This window comes from Natator depressus, chromosome 3 (genome assembly GCF_965152275.1).
Source record: "Natator depressus isolate rNatDep1 chromosome 3, rNatDep2.hap1, whole genome shotgun sequence".
Classification (NCBI taxonomy): domain Eukaryota; kingdom Metazoa; phylum Chordata; order Testudines; family Cheloniidae; genus Natator; species Natator depressus.
Genome location: NC_134236.1, coordinates 17370559 through 17390282, shown reverse-complemented (window position 1 = coordinate 17390282; position 19724 = coordinate 17370559). Strand labels below are relative to the sequence as shown.

At 42.3% G+C, this 19724-nt stretch overlaps 1 protein-coding gene across 2 annotated transcripts in view; it reads left to right on the top strand.

Annotated features, from left to right (window-relative positions):
- CLIC5 (chloride intracellular channel 5) overlaps positions 1-19724 on the top strand; it is a 119741-nt gene that overhangs the window by 31563 nt on the left and 68454 nt on the right. Inside the window, exon 1 of one of the 2 annotated variants that reach the window (XM_074947476.1) lies at positions 5952-6284. The exons of the other annotated variant lie outside the window; for it this stretch is intronic. Within the exon in view, the coding sequence (XP_074803577.1) occupies positions 6222-6284 (63 nt within the window). The 5' untranslated portion in view covers positions 5952-6221. Of the gene's footprint in view, positions 1-5951; positions 6285-19724 lie in introns of those variants that run through there. 2 annotated transcript variants of the gene reach the window in all.

Here is a 19724-nt window from a genome sequence, read left to right as displayed (position 1 = left end):
CCTTTTCTTCTCCCCATCTTGCCCTGCCCCACCTCAGGGCACCATGAATCTGTAGGGGAATTGGGAAGGAGCAGTCTCTCTGCCCCTCCCCTTTGCACATGTGCTGTAATTCTATCTGTCCCTCCTGTGGCACAAGCTGATGGGGAAAGCTTTATACACCCCCCACCTGGGCAGCTGTGTAAGGATCATTTTGACTCTGGCCCAATAAACTCTGGACTTCATCCCATATGCTTTAAGTTGCTAAGTAAATAGCACACAAGCATATTAGAAATATCTACAGATGACTGAGAATTGGCCTTGGGGGGTCTTTTCTTTTCTGGTAGTTCTTTATTTCATCATGCCCTCAGCATGCCTGGTGTTCACTAGCTAGTAAGGTAGTTGCTGGTTAGCTCGATCACTTCTGGGTAGCTAGACAGCTTTGACAACTCTTGGATGAAATTCTGGCCCCGATGAAGTCAGTATCAAAACCCACATTGCCTTCAGTGGGAGGCAAGATTTCATCCCTTGTATCGGACTCCAATGGCAATGAGATCCAATATGAATAATGGAGACTAACATTTATTTGAGCATAAGCTTTCGTGAGCTTCATCGGATGCATCCGATGAAGTGAGCTGTAGCTCACGAAAGCTTATGCTCAAATAAATTGGTTAGTCTCTAAGGTGCCACAAGTACTCCTTTTCTTTTTGCGAATACAGACTAACATGGCTGCTACTCTGAAATATGAACAATGGTGATGTTGTTCTGTACTGAATTTCAGATGTAACCCAGGTTATGAATCTTGTAGTCCCCCACCCTCACAGGGCAAAATGATATTTAGCTGGGCACAAAGCCTAGGTCAGCACAGCAAAATGTCGTCTTCGCAGAGTTCACTCTAGGCAATTATCATTCTGGGAGAGAGCTTCACTCTGTAGTTTTGTTCTTTATACTTGGCCTCCCATTCACCTTCTCAAAATGCATCTTTGCTGGAAAATGGGGCTTAGATCAGGCCTATGAAAGCTGATAGCATGTTAAAGCTCAGGCACAGAGCACAATAAGTGACAATTCTCTTTCTGGAGTTGTCCTCCTGTTTTATTAATGGGGTCACGTGACCGCATACTTTGTAAGCCTCAAACTATAATGACCTGGCTTATGAAGACTTCATAGATCTGTATCTAATCTTGGTCTTGTGTGTAACTCAAAGCCTTTGTTACCTCTGACTCGAGAGAAAGCAAAAGGCCAAACTAAAAAACTTCTTTCTTTGCAGTAAAATGAGTGTGCTAATTATTTAACAGTTATCAGATTATCTTTAATACATCTACAGAGGGAAGAATTGATTTTACACCACAAAAACCAACCTTTGTGTGGAGTAACAGCATCACACAAGAAAAGGTTCCAATGGGATATAAGTGATACATCAGTTTTATACAACAACAAACGAGTAAAAATGGCACAAATAGACTATACAGTACCTTTTTATATCTTCCCTCCTACTCAGTGCTTCCTGTAATGTTTGTCTGAGTTCAAGCTTTCATGCCCATTTTTAAAGCTAACATAGTGTTTACATGAATGAGGGCTCAATCCTCCATGGAGCTGAGCACCACTTGTAGGGAACTGAGTGTCCATTCCCCTAACTCTAATGAGAGATGAGGGCATTCAGCACCTCACGGGAGGCACTCAGCATCTCACAGAATCAAGCCGCTAGCGAGAGAGAAACTGGTCAACAATAGGCACTTTATTGCTGAGCTTAGATAACTCTGCTGCTTGGTGTGTTTGTATTTTAGTTTACTGCCATTTAATTAAATGTCCCATATCCAAACGAGCTTGGCTTTTGAGTAACACATGGTTTGCCACGTGTACTTGAAAGGATGTTTATTAGCAGTGATAGATTGGAACTGCCACAAGGCATTTCTTTGTAGTGATTTTATTGTGAGATGCATTTCTGATTGTCAGATATTTGGGGATGGATTTTCTCTCACTGTGGCAATCTAAAAGAGCCATTAGAGCCTCAGAGCAGCCAGGGGGAGAATTGCCACTGGCATGGGTTTTGCACAAGGCAGCTTATGTTGCCTTATAAGGACCCCCCACAAGCCCTGCTATAGTGGGTAGGGGCAAGTAGGTGCGTTGTGATAGGAATGGGCTGTGACTGTGGTATTCTGGGTGGCAGCTGTGAACAGGCTGCCATAACTTAGGTAGCTTTGTTGTTCAAAGGTGGTTTAAGGCATGTTAACTTGCAGCCTGAAGAGAGGGCGCTATGTGCTCCATCTCTTAGAGGCTCAGCACGAAATTGTTCCATTAAGGGGTACGGTTGGAATAAAATGCAATACAGATTGCAAACTGATTGTATCTATGCCACTGTAGTCAGATGGAATTGGGGAGCACATTCTACTGATTTGACCAGGGTTGATGAGTCCTTGTTCTAGCTCTGCTGCTGACTGATTATGTGGCCTTGGGCAAGTTATTACATTTAGCCTGAGTTTCAGAGGTGCTGAGCACCCACAACATCCACTGAAGCAAATAGGAGCTGACTGATGCTCAGCATCTGTGCAAATCAGGCACCGAAGCTAAAGATTTCAAAAGTGTTCACTAACTTTGGTTGGTTCCATTTGTGGGTGTCCAGCTGAGTCACCAAAAGTTAATAAATGTTGGCCTTAGTCTCTCTGTGCCTGTTTTACCATCTGAAAATGGGTAAAATAATATTTTCCAAATCCAGAGGAGAGCTCTTAGGCTTCATTTATTGTCAGTCACAAAGCACGTTCAGATCTCTGGATGAAAGGTGCTATATTACTATGAAAGTGCCCCATGCACTTTGGAAAGTCAAAATTGAGTTTTGCCTTTTGGTATGGAGGAAGAATACAGCGTATCCTTCCCAAAATTACATAATTTACTCATTGAATACAGAATGAATTTTCTAAGAATTTGTAAGTAAATCTGCTAATTAGTTTGACTTAAAACAGACTTTTAAGAAATTTAACGTGTTATTTTTGTTCCAAATTATCTTAATAGTGCAGATCCATCAAACTTCCCATATAGTTAAAATGCGTTGAAATCTTGTATATTGGCTACATTTGAAGATTTTTTTAAATTTTTTTTTTTAAGATTGATGGTAATTCTTACCCCTCTTATTCTTCGCAACTGAAAGTGTTTTCCTCCTCCGGATCTGAGGATAAATATTCTGCTACAGAGAACTGCACAAAGAACCACCTTCTTTCAAAATGGCTAGCATTTTCTATTGTTCTCAATGAGAGTGAAGTTAAAAGTGCCCACAGTTAAGATTCCCTTCTTTCAAAAGTGGCCACTGTCACACTGTCTGGAGTACATGAGTGCCTACCTCAGAGCAAACTATGAAGAAGCAGGGCATAAACCCCAAAATGGGTGTGTGTTCTATAATTAGATTTCACCAGCCAAGCAACAAGGGGGAACTCGACAAACACTATAACAGCCTTACCATGTAGTCACAGGTGGTCCCCTTTGGCACACCAGTCTATCTTGCCATCTAGGCAAGCCTGCCTCTTTGACAGATGGTCTCTTAGATCAAAAATCACAACAATATTCAGGTTACTTCCAGTCCCAAAGGACCAGTCATTTACCTCAGGTCAATTGCATCCCCAGATCTCTCACTAAGGACAATGCTTGTACCCAATCCTGTAGTAAAACAACTAAATATTTATTAACCAGAAAAGAAATGAGTTATTTACATGGTTAAAGCAGGTAACATATGAATTATGAACATAACTCACAAATGAATTACAGTCTTAGATTCCAAAAGATAATAGAAACTTCTATAATAAGCAAACTCCATATGTCCTCTAGGGCTAACCCAGGCAAAACAGCTGGACCTATTTTGCTTATGCTTAATTATTCTTGCCCCTTTAGAGTTCAAGCAGCAAACAGAACCAAGTTTCTCCTTATCAGGGATTTTTATTCCCTTCTCCTCAGAGCCCAAGCTGATGGGATGAGTTCATGGGCAAGGAGTTCAGTTAACAAAGTCTTCATTCTTTTGATGTCTCACAGTGGCTCATTTGGTTTCAAAGGCCTTCTTGTTGGACAGGACCTAACATCTTCTGTAGGAAGCCAACATTTGCATTAGAGAAGGTTTCTTTCCTGTTTGATGAGTTATATAGCTACAAAGGTTTACAATGCAAACATTTGTTAATGCTTTATAACATGGGGTACAGATAAGTTAGACTAATACATACAGCATCCTACAAGCTATTCATAATGTCTAAACACCAAACTCATTCTTACATCTCTAATATCTATCTTGACAATACTACCATACAGGCAAGGCACGCTGGTTTTCAGCTATGCATTTGTCAGTGTTCAGTGAGGCCTGGAGCCTTGGCATGAGCTGGCACCTGGTCTGCCAGCATCACAGCCACCATCTCCTGTTTTCAATAACCATTTCATTAAGGGGAAAATTAAATCATTATTTGAAGTACTTAGAGAGACAAACTTTGCAGAAGTAGTAACAGGTTATAATTGTGTAAATGAGAATATATTATTTATGGATGCACTTTACAAAACAGTAATTTTAATCTATAATTATAATTGTTGTCATACTGCAATTATTGTATAATTATGCTGTGATTATGCTTTTTGATGCATGTAATTACAATTAGTTCATGTGGCTGAAAATTTGACTGCATTCCTGAAAATAATTGCAATGTAAAAGTTATGTAGTTAATGCACCTGGATCCCCCTACCCACCAAAAATTATAAATTTGAATGCACTGGGGTAGTAATATGTAATTCTGTTAGAGTTAACACCCAGGGGTCATTGAAAGGAGTTAAAGATTATCATGAACCCACATCACCAGGAACACCTTCGTAAAAGATTAGTGTTTGATCATGTCAGAAGAGTAGCTGAAGGGGCAGATACATATTAGAATGGAAAGTGAAATTGCTTTTTGTCAGTCTGTTGATATGAATGCTCCGAGGTGGCTCAGCTTGCTGTCAATGAATTGCCAACAGTCAGCTGAATGCAAGAGATCTGCTGCTATCTTAGCATCACAGCAGCAAAGACAGAGAGGACTGCAGTGGGAAAGAGGCCTTCTCTTTTGAGGGTGTGAACCCTGCAGCCTTGAATTGTTTTGAGACATTGGGCCTGAGGGTAGTATTTTAAACTTTCTGTTTGATTTCCTTATTGTTATGTATCCTATACTGTGTGTTAAAAAAATCAAAGGGAATAAATGGATGCAGAAACTGGAAGCATGATAGAGATGTTCAAAAGGAATAAAACTTGGAAGGAAGAAAGAAGCAAGGAAAGACAACTGTTCATTCCAAGCCCCTGATGCAGCCCTTGCAGAAGGAACTCCCACTGCAGTCAGTGTTCGTTACTTGTATGCTGAATAGATGTGCTCAGCAGGGCTCACTATTCTACTTAACCATGGACCCTCTACTCTGCTTTCACTTCTAGAAAGTGCTGCAGCACCATGGGAGTCTCACTCCCCCAGCCACACTCTTTAGTGTCTGATTCTCCACCACTTTGTACCTTACATAGTAATTTACAGTTGTACAAAGCAAGTGTAAAACACTACTCTCTGCGTAGCAGTGTATGCTTACTCTGAGCAGGTGTAACAATGGCTGCACAAGGGATAAAGCAGTACACAATCAGGCCCTTTTCTCGTACCCTTTTCCCTACTGAAAAAGACTAGAAACTCCAAAGAGGTCAGACGCTCGATTCGGATAAGAAGCAAGAGACTCTCACTTTTTCATTGGAAGACAATGAAATCAGTCCGCTGTGAAGCTTTCCTGTTCTCCTCCTTTCACTGATGCTCTCAGCTAGGAGATGAGAGAGAGAGAAACTGAGACACAAAAAGAGAGATGCTTAAGCGAAGAATGAAACACTTCGCTCAAAGGCTCAGACAAGGGTCTAGGTACCAGCAGCTGTCTCCTCCCCTGTGAGTTAGCCCCACCCTCTCTCCTGCTCTGGGCTATTTTGGGCTGGCAGCGTGAGCTGCAGCTCTGACAGATGAGGATACTACACCACAACACAGCGCAGCAGCACTTGTTGCTCCAAAGAACTGTGATAACAGTGGCTCTCTCTCTCTGCCAGCTTTATTTAGTTTTTAATGCAGAAACTTATTTTCTTCACCTGGGGGGCGTTCCAGCCTTAGAAAAGAGATGTTTTAAGAGCTTTGTGGGAGCTGTTCCTGGGAGGAAACCTAGCTGCTGTTAACTGAAACCTTCTCTTGCCTCGTAGTAGAAAGAGAACAGCCACTGGCTTTGTGGGGGGGTGAAAAATGACAGACTCTGTTCCTGCTAATGGGGAAGGAAAAGACCCTGACATTGAGCTCTTCGTGAAGGTAAGTCAGAGCCGGAGCTGTACACCTGTCTTACTCTCGTACCAACTGGGCTTTTATTTAATACACCAAACTTTCTGGGGCACAGAGCAGAAACGACACTTTGACAGCCTGCTGTTTTCCTGCATATGTTTCCAGAGGGCTACTCTTTGTCTCCCCTAACATTAGGAGCAGCGAGGCAGCATTGTGTGGTGACAATCAGCATTCCTTTTATTTCATTGTTTGCTTTCTCCTTGTAGAGGCTGCAGTTTGTTAGCCCGCTGCCTACATTATGCCAAGCCCTCGCCTTTCGGGTGCCAGGTTTGCCACTAAGAACGTGCTTTCCGTGCCCATTTGTGTGGCAGGTAGGGGGAGAAGAATGAAGACCTCAGGGGGGCCTGATGCTGCACCCAACAAGGGTCTGACAAGTCTGGAGTCCTAGCCTCAAAGACGTCTCCTAAAACGAGGGGGGGGGGTCAGTTAAACTGATACTCCCAATTTTTATCTACAGCTTTGCTGGCCAGCTGCCCTTTGGCAACACAAAAGTGAAAAACAATGATCAGATTCTTCTCTCATTTACATAGATGTCATTCCAGAGTAGTCCTGTTGATTTAATCACTCTGGATTTATATCCATGTATCTGGCCAAATGGCACATAAGGAAATACATGTACATACAGTATAATAGGGTTTCAAAATATTTTATGTCATTGGGAAGGGTATGGATCCTGATCCTGCACCACTGAGATCAATGGGAGTTTTGCTATCAATCTGAGTGGACACTGGTTCAAGCCCATAGTCCATACAACTTCATTAATAGCAAACTGTATCCGAGTGCAAAACTCAGATTTGTTGACATTCAGGGCACGCTGCAAAGCCTATCTGTTCACCTAGGAGAAAGACACTGTGCCCACATAAAGCCCTAGTATTTGGGCACCAGGAAGCTGAACCAGTTCCCTTTTAAAGTCAAAGATTGCCATTGCTTTTAATAGGAGTTGGATCTGGCCTTGTGTGGAGCAATGGGGGAAGTGAAATCCAGCCCAGAGCCAGGGTGCAGAACTGCTGTGCACCCTATGACTGCCATTCCAACCTACAAGCTGGAATAGCAGCCACATCCACAATGCATTTTCTGCAACCCCTTCCCTTGTCTGCCTTCAGCCTGCCTCAAGTGTGGCCTCTCATGCAGCGCGAACGTGGAGCGCTCTTCCAAGGCAGGTAGAGTGTACAGTTGATCATTCATCCAGCAAAGCCCACAATGCAGGGCTTAGGAGGTACAGGAGGGCCTTGTAGTGGCCTTCACTCCCTGGTATATTTCATCCCCAGGCTTTTTCTGAGGGGGGTAGATTGGTGGAGATGGTTGCAGTCTGGGAAATGTGTTCGTGCTTATGTTGGCACTGTGTCACCCTCTGTATATTCTGGAATGTGTGACTGATTGTTCACTGTGCCTAGAATGTTATGCTGAGGCTGGGAGTGGGGGTGGATTTGAGGTGTATCTTCTGGCTGGGATCAGTTGTTGGAGTGGAGACGAGACCTTTTTCTCCTTTCAGTTTAACAGATTCATAGGCTAAAATCCTGACTCCACTGAAGTGAATGACAAAACTCCCACTGACTTCATGGTGGCTAGGATGTCACCCATAGTTTTGTTTTTTTTTTAAGTCCAGAAAGAACCATTATGGTAAATTTAGTCAGACTTCCTGCATAATATAGGGCAGAGAATTTAACCCAGTGAGTCCTGCAGGAAGCCCATTACATGTGGTTGAACTAGCGCAAAAGCATTAAGTGTGTATCTAAAATTCCTCCCATTTAATACCTCCCTATAGCCCCTTCCATTTGGGATGAAAACTAGCTGGCATTTTTTATTGGAATTTTTAGTGGATGTGGAAGGGGTCTTGAGATTTTGGGAAGATGATTTTTATTTTATAAAAGTCTAAATAAACGAAATTTTAAAAACCCCCGAAAACAAAATAAATGTGCTTTAGAGTTCAATATAACAGCTACACAGTTCAAAAATGTATGAGAGAGAATGTCAAATTAAGGGATATAGGCAACGAATAAGAGAGATGTTTGCAGGTGAAATTAAAGGAACAGAGATCTCATGAGGAGGAGAAATATAGGAAGGCTGATCCAGGTGGCACAAGCTGCAGGGGAGAAGGCTCTTGCTAACCATGGCAAGGCTCTGTAGAGGGATGGAAAGGTGGCAGGTGCTTGATGAGCAGAAGGAGCGGAGGGAAGAGAATCTAGCTATACTGGAGCAAACTTGCTGAGAGCTTTAAAAAGAAGGGGTGAAATCCTAGCTGTTAAAAACTCCAGTGGAGTTTTGCCATTGCTTTCGATGGAGCCAATATTCCATTCGGGAATTTTCACATGGATCCTGGAATGAACATGGAGCCAGAGGTGTTGTGTGAAGATGAAGAGTGATGGGGTATGCGTGAGAAGGTGTGTGGGGTACATTTAGAGAAGGGAAAAGTCTTTAAACCAAAACGAACACAAGGGAGTTATATTTAATCTACCACACAGTCCATAATACATATAAAACTTTTGGCTAAGGAGAAAGCTGCGTGTTTGCTGAACTTTTTTCCTGTTAGTAGACTGTGATGAAAGTGCTGGAAGTATTAGAAAGGAAAGTAGATAGACATATAGATAAATGGTCTTGATGCTTTCCAGCAGCAATCCCTATAAACTTGTCTGAACGGTATTAAGGAAGTCTGCCAGAGGAGAGGGTAGCTATGCGGCAGGAAGAGAGGCTGGTGCTGTTAGCTTTAAGAAAGTCAAGAGCAGCAGGTAGAACTTACTTAGCCCTGCGTGCTGTGACTCACTTTAATTTGAGTTCTTTGTGTGGTAAGGAAACAAAGTAATTTTACATAAAAGATATCCTGATGGAGAGTATATTTAGCTGTTCCTGTGAGTCTTGCCTGTTTCATTTAATACAGTGTCAAAAGCAAACTCCTGCTACTCAAAAAGTAGGCCTAAAATGTAGATGTTGTAAAAATCAGATGTGGATAAACCAAAGGTCAATAGAAATATTTCCATGATTTCCTTTTAATCACAGTACAAACAGGTATTTGTTTGGATTCAGACATTTCTCCCATTGCAGAATTGGACTAGTGCATGAAAAACAGAAAATGAAACTGGCTGGAAATAAAGTGTAAAACTACAACCTAAAGCAAACTACATCGAAACAAACTAGAATAAAAAATGGAACTAAGTCGTCTAGTTGCATCACTCAAGTGGAGTGCAATTCAGAAATTAAATATATAGCACAAATGGCCCAAAGTGCATTTTATTTTTAAAATTCTTCCTGCTTTAATAATTTAAGATATCATCAAGAACACAGGCAAGCGTTCAAGATGCTGTGACGATGACTGTGTTATCACTGAATGAACTGGTCAGAAAGAGTCAGACTGGCATTCTCATGGGTCTACAGGATGGAAAGAGTGCAAGGAGTCTTCCCTACTTCTTGCCCACCCTGTTAAAGGCCCAGGAACAGCTGCAGTTTCTGCATTCAGGGGAGCCCTACATAGCCCCGTGGACAGAAATCACCCCAAAGTGGGGGCAGGGCGGAGTAGAGTGGTGCATTCCCATTAAGTGCTGGGGGGATAATGCTTTCCTAGGTGTAGCTTAGAGAACTATCACTTCAAACTGTCCTGGACACCGGGATCTGGCTAAATGCCACAATCTAGGCCTAAAGGGAGACATGAATGAAGAGAGATCCTCTTGATATCAACAATCCCTCTCCACCATCAAGCCTTCCATGTTCCTGGGGTTAGAGATAAAGTCACTACGGTACAAGAACTGGTTTTAGTTCCTGGGTGTTACTAAAAAGAGCGAGGAAACAATGATTTTACAAACCGGGGGAACAACTTGGCAAGATCCTTCTAACACCTTTTGTGACAACTGTTGTTCCATAACAGATTGGATTCGTAGATTGCCATCAAGCAATATTCTGCTAACAGTCGAGATCAGAATCAGATCTGGAAAAAACAAACTACAACAATTATGTCTCTCTTTTAAGATAGTACTTTTAAGAAATACTGGATTTTTGCTACTGTACATAATTGTTTTTATGGTTTTTGGCACTCCCTGAAATGCTGGAGAGAATAATGAGAACAAATCATATACATTAGGGGATATATCACCCTCTCCAGCCTTGTCTGCTAAATTGCGTTAGATCTCCCACCGTGCATTTTGCAGCCCTGCAGGTTTTCAAGAGAAAGATACAAATGTTTTGCAGAGCAGATTTACAGCAGGTTTGCTCAGAGCCTAGCATAGTGGGGTGCTGGTCCATAACTAGGGCACCTGACACTGTAATACAACTAGTAAATTACAGCATGTGCAACTCCCCGCAATTTTCGGATGATGCCACCGGAAGTTGGTTTGGGTAGGGATACTATTCAGTGCTTAGCACTTCCGTGTAAATGGATGGGACATAATCCCCTAAATGCTCAAAGCTTGTAACTGCCATTATAGACAATGGGGGTTGCGTGGTGCACGGTTCTTCCCTACGCTCCCCCTTGGGTTGGGACAGTTCCACACCACCCCCAGAGTAAGCCAGTGCCTAGGGGGCCAAATTGGGTCTGTACATTTTGTAGTTTAGTCACAGTGGTGGTGCTAAAATCAGCAGGTCTGAATGCTGCATCACTAACTATGTCAGTTGTGTAGGGTTACTTGCAGCCCAGACCTCAGCATAAATACCATAAAAATGGTTTTCTAAGACTCTGTTTAAACAATAATGAGACAAATGGAGGAAACCTGGGACTCTGGGCCCAATACAGATCACCAGTGCAAGTCAAGAGTAACTCCATTAAAGTCAATGGAGTTTACATAAATGTGAAATAGTGTGAGTGACAGGAGAATCAGGCCCCCTAAATTTGGACTTGTCTACATGGCTCCACAGTCCAGATTATGTTAACACCAACTAGATACCTTTTAGCAACAACTAGCAGGGTCTACATGGGGCAGTTGGAGCACTGTGCATTAAAGCGCTCTACAATTCACACCCCTATAGTCCAGACTGTGGTGCTGTGTGGACAAGCCCTTAAAGTCACATTGTTTAAACAAACCAATCCACCAGTGCATGAGAAATTAACTTGAGAGCCTTCATTAAAGATAATGGAAGTCTGCAGCCAGTTCCCTGAGCCTTGAGCTAAGTATTTATAGTAAAGTAATTAAGGTGTATGAGGCAGGGAGAATATATCAATCTTGACCTTCATTAATTTGCCATGATCTTATGCTATTAATAAAACATATTTTAGTATTCAATTTCATGTTATAAAATTAAAGGTAATTTATTTTCATACCAAAAGTACATTTATACTTTCAGGTAGTTTGTATGTTTGCAAATTATGCACATAATTAGTGTATCTGTCTATCTAGTTGCCTCTTTTCCGAGTGATTGCAGATTTGGGGGCATTGCAGGTTGCTTTTCCCTTTGAGAAGAAATCAGTGATGCAGAGTCTGGGTGTTTTCTTAGTGTAATTTGTTTCTTTACACTATATACCATAGTCATTGAACAGAGGTGATCATAAAAAGCACGCAGGCATGCCTGAGAAACCCCTCTTTCAGCCTCTCAGCCAGGCCCCAATGCCCAGTCCCTAGGGAGCAGCTCTGCTGCAAGAATCAACTCTAATTAGTGAGATTAAGGCAGAGAGCAAACATTCTTGCTGTTCATCACAGCTTCTATGAAGCATACTCTAGCACAAAGTTAGCAATGATACAGAATTTCTTCAGAGTCTGTACACTGCTCTTGTGCTAAGAAAAAGAAAGCTACTCTGAAACCTTTAAGACCATGTGTAACAGCACCATCAGTAACATATATAGGGTAATAGGGTCACATGATGTCCTCCACTGGAAAATTGCATTAGGTGGCTCAATATGCATAAGCAAAGCAAAAACTTAACCATTCTTTAAAAATAAACCAGACAACTTATATTTTCTTTGTTTTAAAGCTGTTTACGACTCCAAATCATTACCAGTGTAAATGGGTAGATTTGATTGTCAGAGAGAAAAGTGTGGGGCGGGAGGATTGGGTTTGATTAGAGTTTAATTTAATGCATGTGGTATTTCTAAAGTGTATCAATCTGGATCCAGATTCTTCTGCCTTGCATATTGTGAAGTTACTCACACCTATGCGAAGTATCATAGAATCATAGAATATCAGGGTTGGAAGGGACCTCAGGAGGTCATGTAGTCCAACCCCCTGCTCAAAGCAGGACCAATCCCCAATTTTTGCCCCAGATCCCTAAATGGCCCCCTCAGGGATTGAACTCACAACCCTGGGTTTAGCAGGCCAATGCTCAAAGGCTAGTGTAGCAGAATTCCCTACTCCCACAGGTGAATGCATTTTGCACCCATTTTTGCACTGATGTAAGTAACTACACTACCCACAGGCCAGGCAATAAAACAAATCAGGCTCTGTGTGTTAACTTACAGAAAATGCCCATCAGCCAGACCTGCCGCTAAAAGATACAGGCCAATCATCACCCTGATCTCTTTGCTTGTAAGTTGTCTCATCCTCCTTCCAGTATCTCTTTTTATATGTGCAGCATGGCAGATGCTTACTGAGTACCCTCTCATGGCCAGGGTTCCCTTTGCCCTTGTTAGCCCCCAGTTACAGGCCACTTAGATCACCGCGCAGTCTCTCTTGTGGCCAACAGCCCCCTCACCCAGGGCTGGTTCAAATAATCCTCAGAGAGTCCCCAAAACAAAGTCCTTAACCATAACACAGAAGTCAGCCCTCGTTCCTCTGCCACTTACAGAGCTCATCATCTGTCCCAGTCTGCGCCACCCAAAGCCAGTAGTCCCAGCCCCTTCCAACTGCAGCCCTGGCTTCTTTCTCCTATCAGCCACATCCGGCCGTTCTTTATAAGGAATTCCCTGATTCAACTCGGGTTTGCGCAGTGAAATGAGAAGGGCACAATGGCAATTAAAGAAAGGAACAAAGCCTGCAAGAAAGCGAAAAATACATTAAATAGTGTAAAGCTAATAAAGTATACAAGACGTAAGGCAATAGCACAAAGAATTAGGAAAAAATCAGAAAGAGTTGGAGGGAGTATTGTGGGAGGTTAAATAAAGATATCAAAACATCAGAATTATACAGGCAAATCAGAAGAATGAATGGAATTCAGAATAAGCATAGTTACACCCCACATTTTACTGGAACTGACAAAATAGTTAGAAGCGCTAATAATGAGCAAGCAGAAGTTTGAGCAAACTTTCCGAAGGCTGAATAATGATGAAATCAAAGTGCAGTTTTGTGCCAAGTTAAAAGGCAGTTCATTGAAGAGGGGCATGAACTATGATATGGTTGGGGACAAGTGAAGATACTACATTGAATGAATGGTTTTATATGTGCGAATTTGAGAAACCTATTGATATAAGCAAAAATACATCCTCAAGTAAAAATATCACATGCGATATAATGTTTAGATATCTTCCTGAAAGCAGACTGAAGTTTCTTTTGGAATTATATGATACTATTATGGGAACAAACAGTGATATGGGTAAGGTAGAAACATGCAATAGTAATTGAAATAAGAAAACCAGGCAAACTGGTCACAAAAGTGGATGCCTGTAGACCGGGGTTCCCAAACTTGGTTAGCGGCTTGTTCAGGGTAAGCCCCCGGGGGGCTGTGAGATGCTTTGTTTACCTGAGCGTCCGCAGGTACAGCTGCTCACAGCTCCCAGTGGCCACAGTTTGCCGTTCCTGGCCAATGGGAGCTGCGGGAAGCAGTGGCCCGGCCCACAACGCTTCCTGCAGCTCCATTGGCTGGGAACAGCAAACCATGGCCACTGGGAGCTGCGAGCAGCCTTACCTGCAGACGCTCAGGTAAACAAAGCATCTTGCGGCCCACCAGGGCTTACCCTGAACAAGCCGCGAACCAAGTTTGGGAACCCCTGCTGTAAACTAACTGCTCTTGCGTAGTATCTGGCTAAAATTATGGAGAGAATGGTGAATGAAAGATTGGTTGCCTATTTGGAAAATAATGGCTTTATAGATAAGGTGCAGAGTGGTTTTAGAAAAAGAAGATGCACCATTGACCATATTGTTAAATTGGAAATTGAAATACACAAATGTGTGAGAAACAAAGGTTTCATGATAGCTGTCTTTCTAGATACTGAAAAAAATGTATGACATGCTGTGGAGGGAAGGTTTATTGTACAAAGTAGGTACAATAGGGATAAGGGGAAGAATTTATGGATGGATTAGAGAATTTTTTAGTAAAAAGACCATGTAAGTCAGTTGGGAAAGTAATGTCAAATATTAAAAATGGTACACCACAGGGAAGTGTTGTCAACTTCACCTTATTTAATATCATGATAAATGATCTTCCAAAATGACTAAGTGCCAGGGTAGGTGTCATTCTGTTTGCAGATGATTGCACTCTATGGATTAGGAGCAGGAATACTAAAGTGGCAGAAAAGAGAATCAACCAAATATTACGAGAGACTTCAGACGGGGGGAAATGCATGGGGTTTCAAGTTTTCCATTGCTAAAACCAAAGGATTGAGTTTTACAAAGAGGAAAGCTACAAAGGAATGTAAACTGTATCTGTGTGGAGATCAAATAAGAAGTATAGTTAAAAGGCTTACATTCCTATGGATAATATCTAATACTAACTTCCTTTGGAAAGGTCATATATAGATAAATACAAAGGAAGGATCTACCTGCTTACAAGTATTAAGGGGACTAATTGGGAGGGTGTGGCTAAGAAAACACTACTAATGGCATACAGAGTCTTAATCAGACCAGTTATTGACTATGGTTGCCAAGCCTTTGGGTCAGCCTCAAAATTGAAACTTAAAATATTAGATTTAATATAAGCACAGGCACTATGAGTGGCATGCAGTGCAGTTATTACAATACTTATACACATGCTGCTGCTAGTGAAATGCCAGTTACGCTATGAATGAAACTACTGGACCTAACTTTCTGGGCCCAAGTGAATGGGAATTGCAATGATGAAAGTACCAAACAAATATATGAGGAATTCTGAGAACTCAATAGGCGCTTTATAATGCACAGTGTTAGAACTCCACATGCCATTTAAGTTAAAATGTGTATCCAGGAGTTGAAAGACAAGGAAATGCTAAACCAAGTCAAAACTTTTAGTTATGGGAAAATTAGTTGTGGATGGAAAGCCAGATGTCCAAAAGTGGATTTAGATTTATTTTATAAACTTAAGGGTCAAAAGGAGACAATAGCTATAAAAATGAAGTGTAACAACATATAGATGAGAAGTGGAGTCATTTTTGTCAAATATATGCAGATGAGTCGAAAAATATAAAAACAAGAAGAGTAGGGATGGCGCATTGTATACCAAAATTAGGAGGTAGTACATCTAAAAGAATATCCGCTTTTACAGCTGTCATGACAGCCAAACGAGTAGCAATAATGCTGGCATTAAATTGGATCTGGGTTTTGTGCCCAGCAGCAGCAGTCATTTTAAAAATCTCAATATCAGGCCTTATGGCAGTAAAAAAAGGTGTTTCCATGCATAGAAGTGATTTAATCAATGAAATATATTTCTAATAACTGAGTACAGATGGGAACACATGGAGCATTAGTCTGAGTCTCAGCACTAACTAACAGGGAACAAAATGGTGGACAAAACACCTAAATGTGCTGTAAGAAATGAAAGGATCAACAGAAGTACCCTTGAGTAAACAAGAATTCAAGAGCCTAGTACAGAAAAATTTAAAAGAGGAATGGCAAAAAATGTAGACCAACAGAAAAAGAAGAAAAAGGTTTTTGAATTGTGCCCTACAGTTGAGGATAATGATGTATTTCAGGGTCTGGAAAGGAAAAATGAAGTGACTTTGTTTAGAGTACTAACTGGCCATTTCGGTTTATACAAAAGTCTTTTCTGAATAAACAAACACAAAGATAGACTATGTGTGTGCTGTGAGGTAGAAGAAACAATTGATCACCTTTTTTGGGTCTGTAAGGGCTTTGATAAAGAAAGGGAAACACTTTTTGAGGAATTTGAACAGCTTATGGTAACAAAATTTACATTATGTTGTTTAGTAAAAATAGGGAAATGGGGTAGTATTAGAAAGGCACTGTTTCATTATCTGAAATGTTTCATTCATCATCCTCCAGATCATCATCTGGAGGATGGCGTGGATTGCACCCTCAGCAAGTTTGCAGATGACACTAAACTGGGAGGAGTGGTAGATATGCTGGAGCGTAGGGATAGGATACAGAGGGACCTAGACAAATTAGAGGACTGGGCCAAAAGAAATCTGATGAGGTTCAACAAGAACAAGAATCCCATGCACTGCTACAGACTAGGGACCAAGTGGCTAGGCAGCAGTTCTGCAGAAAAGGACCTTGGGGTTACAGTGGACGAGAAGCTGGATATGAGTCAACAGTGTGCCCTTGTTGTCAAGAAGGCTAACAGCATTTGGGGCTGTATAAGTAGGAGCGTTGTCAGCCAATCAAGGGACATGATCATTCCCCTCTATTCGGCATTAGTGAGGCTTCATCTGGAGTAGTGGGTCCAGTTTTGGGCCCCACGCTACAAGAAGGATGTGGAAAAATTGGAAAGAGTCGACAGGACGGCAACAAAAATGATTAGGGGGCTGGAGCCCATGACTTATGAGGAGAGGCTGAGGGAACTGGGCTTATTTAGTCTGCGGAAGAGAAGAATGAGGGGGGATTTGATAGCTGCTTTCAACTACCTGAAAGGGGGGTTCCAAAGAGGATGGATCTAGACTGTTCTCAGTGGTAGCAGATGACAGAACAAGGAGTAATGGTCTCAAGTTGCAGTGGGGGAGGTTTAGGTTGGATATTAGGAAAAACTTTTTCACTAGGAGGGTGGTGAAGCACTGGAATGGGTTACCTAGGGAAGTGGGGGAATCTCCTTTCTTAGAGGTTTTTAAGGTCAGGCTTGACAAAACCCTGTCTGGGATGATTTAGTTGGGGATTGGTCCTGCTTTGAGCAGGGGTTTGTTCTAGATGACCTCTTGAGGTCCCTTCCAACCCTGATATTCTATGATTCTATGAAAGACACCAGGCAGAAAAAGAGAATGTAAACTGTTAGGCATTTAGGCATTCTAGTTGGTGGTGGCTATAGACTATCCCATCCAGTCTGCTTCACCATGAAACGAAACAAAACAAAACAGGAAAAACCACAGGTGTGGCTCTTTAGTAATCAGGGTTCAGTAGCCTCAGCCCACCAGCCCTTAAGAGCTGAGCCACCCTGTTACAGTCCGTTTAGCGCATACTCTCTTAAAGGCTTCCTTTGTATCTGGAAAACATGAAAGACATTTTGCGCCCTACCCCAATATACATAATAATAATGCTTACCTGTTACGAGCCTGATCCTGCACTGTTCAAGTCACTAGACATTGTCCTATTGATTTAAATGAGAACAGAATAAGGCCATGTCAGTTTATGATAGTAGCAAAGGGCATACTTTTGAACTAACTGGAAGCTGACAGCACAAGGAACCTCATGGAAGCTCAGCCATCTCTTCACAGGAGCAGGACTGGGTCTCGAGTTACTAGCCTTCTTGTGGCCAGGAATTTGACATTTATATCAACAGCTGCAGGAGAAATATGGAACCTGCAGGCACACCTAGGGACCTTTAAAACAAGTAGGCAGGGCTGAGCTGGAGTACATTCCCTTTTGAAACAAATTGTCCCCTGTGCAGGAGATCAGCACAAGGCCTAATATGCAGCACTTAGGGTATGTCTACACTGCATCTGGGAGTGAGCCTCCCAGCTCAAGTCCACAGATTTTATTAGTGGGGCTGGTGTTTGTGCACTAAAAATAGCTGTTGCTTGCACACTAGAAATAGCTGTGTAGACATTGCAGCTGGGGATGGAGCACGGCTTTCAAGCCTGGGGATGGTGTGGGCTTGAGAACCCCAGCTCCTGCCCATGCCTCAACATCAGAGAGGCATCTACACAGATATTTTTAGTGCACTAGCATGAGCCCCACTAACATAACTCTGTGGACCTGGACTGAGAGGTTGGCTCCCAGATGCAGTGTAGACATAACCTTAAAGTTATAGAATCACAGAAATGTAGGACCGGAAGAGATCTCACTAGGTCCTCTGGACCAGTCCATGCACTGAGGCAGGACTGAATATTATCTAGAGCATATCTGACAAGTGTTTGTCTCACTTGTTCTTAAAAACCTCCAGTGACTGAGATTTCACAACCTCCCTAGACAATCTGTTCCAGTGCTTAACCACCCTGACAGTTAGGAGGTTGTTCCTAACGTCTAACATAAATCACCCTTGCTGCTATTTGAACCCATTGCTTCTTATCCCGTCCTCAGTGGATAAGAAGAACAATTTATCACCCTCCTCTTTATCACAACCATTTATGTACTTGAAGAGTGTTCTCATGTCCCCACCTAGTCTTGTCCTCTCCAGACTAAACAAACCCAATTTTCTCAATCTTTCCTCATAGGTCATGTTTTTTAGACCTGTTTAGGTCCTCTTTTGAGGATGTAAATTGGATATAAGTGGTACAGAGGGTTTGTACTGGCCCTATGTACAGGGTGAATTTCACCCTTCTCTCTGTAAGAGTCCAATGCTGTGAGATGCTGAATACAGCTCCTGAGAAATATGAGGTTTCTCAATTCACGTTAAAGTCACCTCCCAAGAGGCACTCAGCACTTTGGAAGATTGTTCCTACTACTGAAATCTCAACTCCATGTGACTGCATGGCTGTGTCACTGCTGGCTTTCAAGGTAACAGTATAGGCCCCAATTAGGCAGTCCATCCCTCTTCAGCAAAAAAAAAAAAAAAAAAGCACATGTCACTAACTACAAGTATGTGCTGAAGACTTTAATGAGGTCTAAATAAATGGTTAAAGTTAAGCACATGCTTAAATGCTTTGCTGAATATGGATGGGCTTAAGCATATGATTAAATGCTTGCAGAAGTAGGGTCATATAAGGGTGGGATTATAACATGCATCTACCTTAACTTGGCCTACAATTTTACCACACAAATTTTTAATAAATTTCACAGCGGAGGTGGGGGAAAACAACCATATATCATAGAAAGAGGGGTGGGGGGCAAGCGGGGGAGTGATAGGAGGGTGATCCCACCCCACACACATCCTGCAGCAGTGGCTCCTGACCCAAAGGCCTGGCCCCGGCTCCCATCTCAGGGCATTGCAACCTGGTCCACATGGTCATAACACCACTCAGGTTTGGTGCATCTGCCCAGATAGAGACGGAGGGTCAGAAGGCCAAATTTGAGTGGCGTTGCAATGCCACTCAGGTTTGGCATGTCTGACCTCCATCTCCATCTATGGAGGGGCAGATGCACCAAACCGGAGTGGTGCAATGACCAAGTAGTCCAGGTTGCAATGTTGGGACCTGGGCCCAGCTCGACCAGCCAGGAGTCGCCACTGTGTGGGGCACAGATTTTACTCAAATTCACAATTACTGTGGACACCATGACCTACATACCAAAATCATAGCCTGAACCATAAGGCTATTCAAG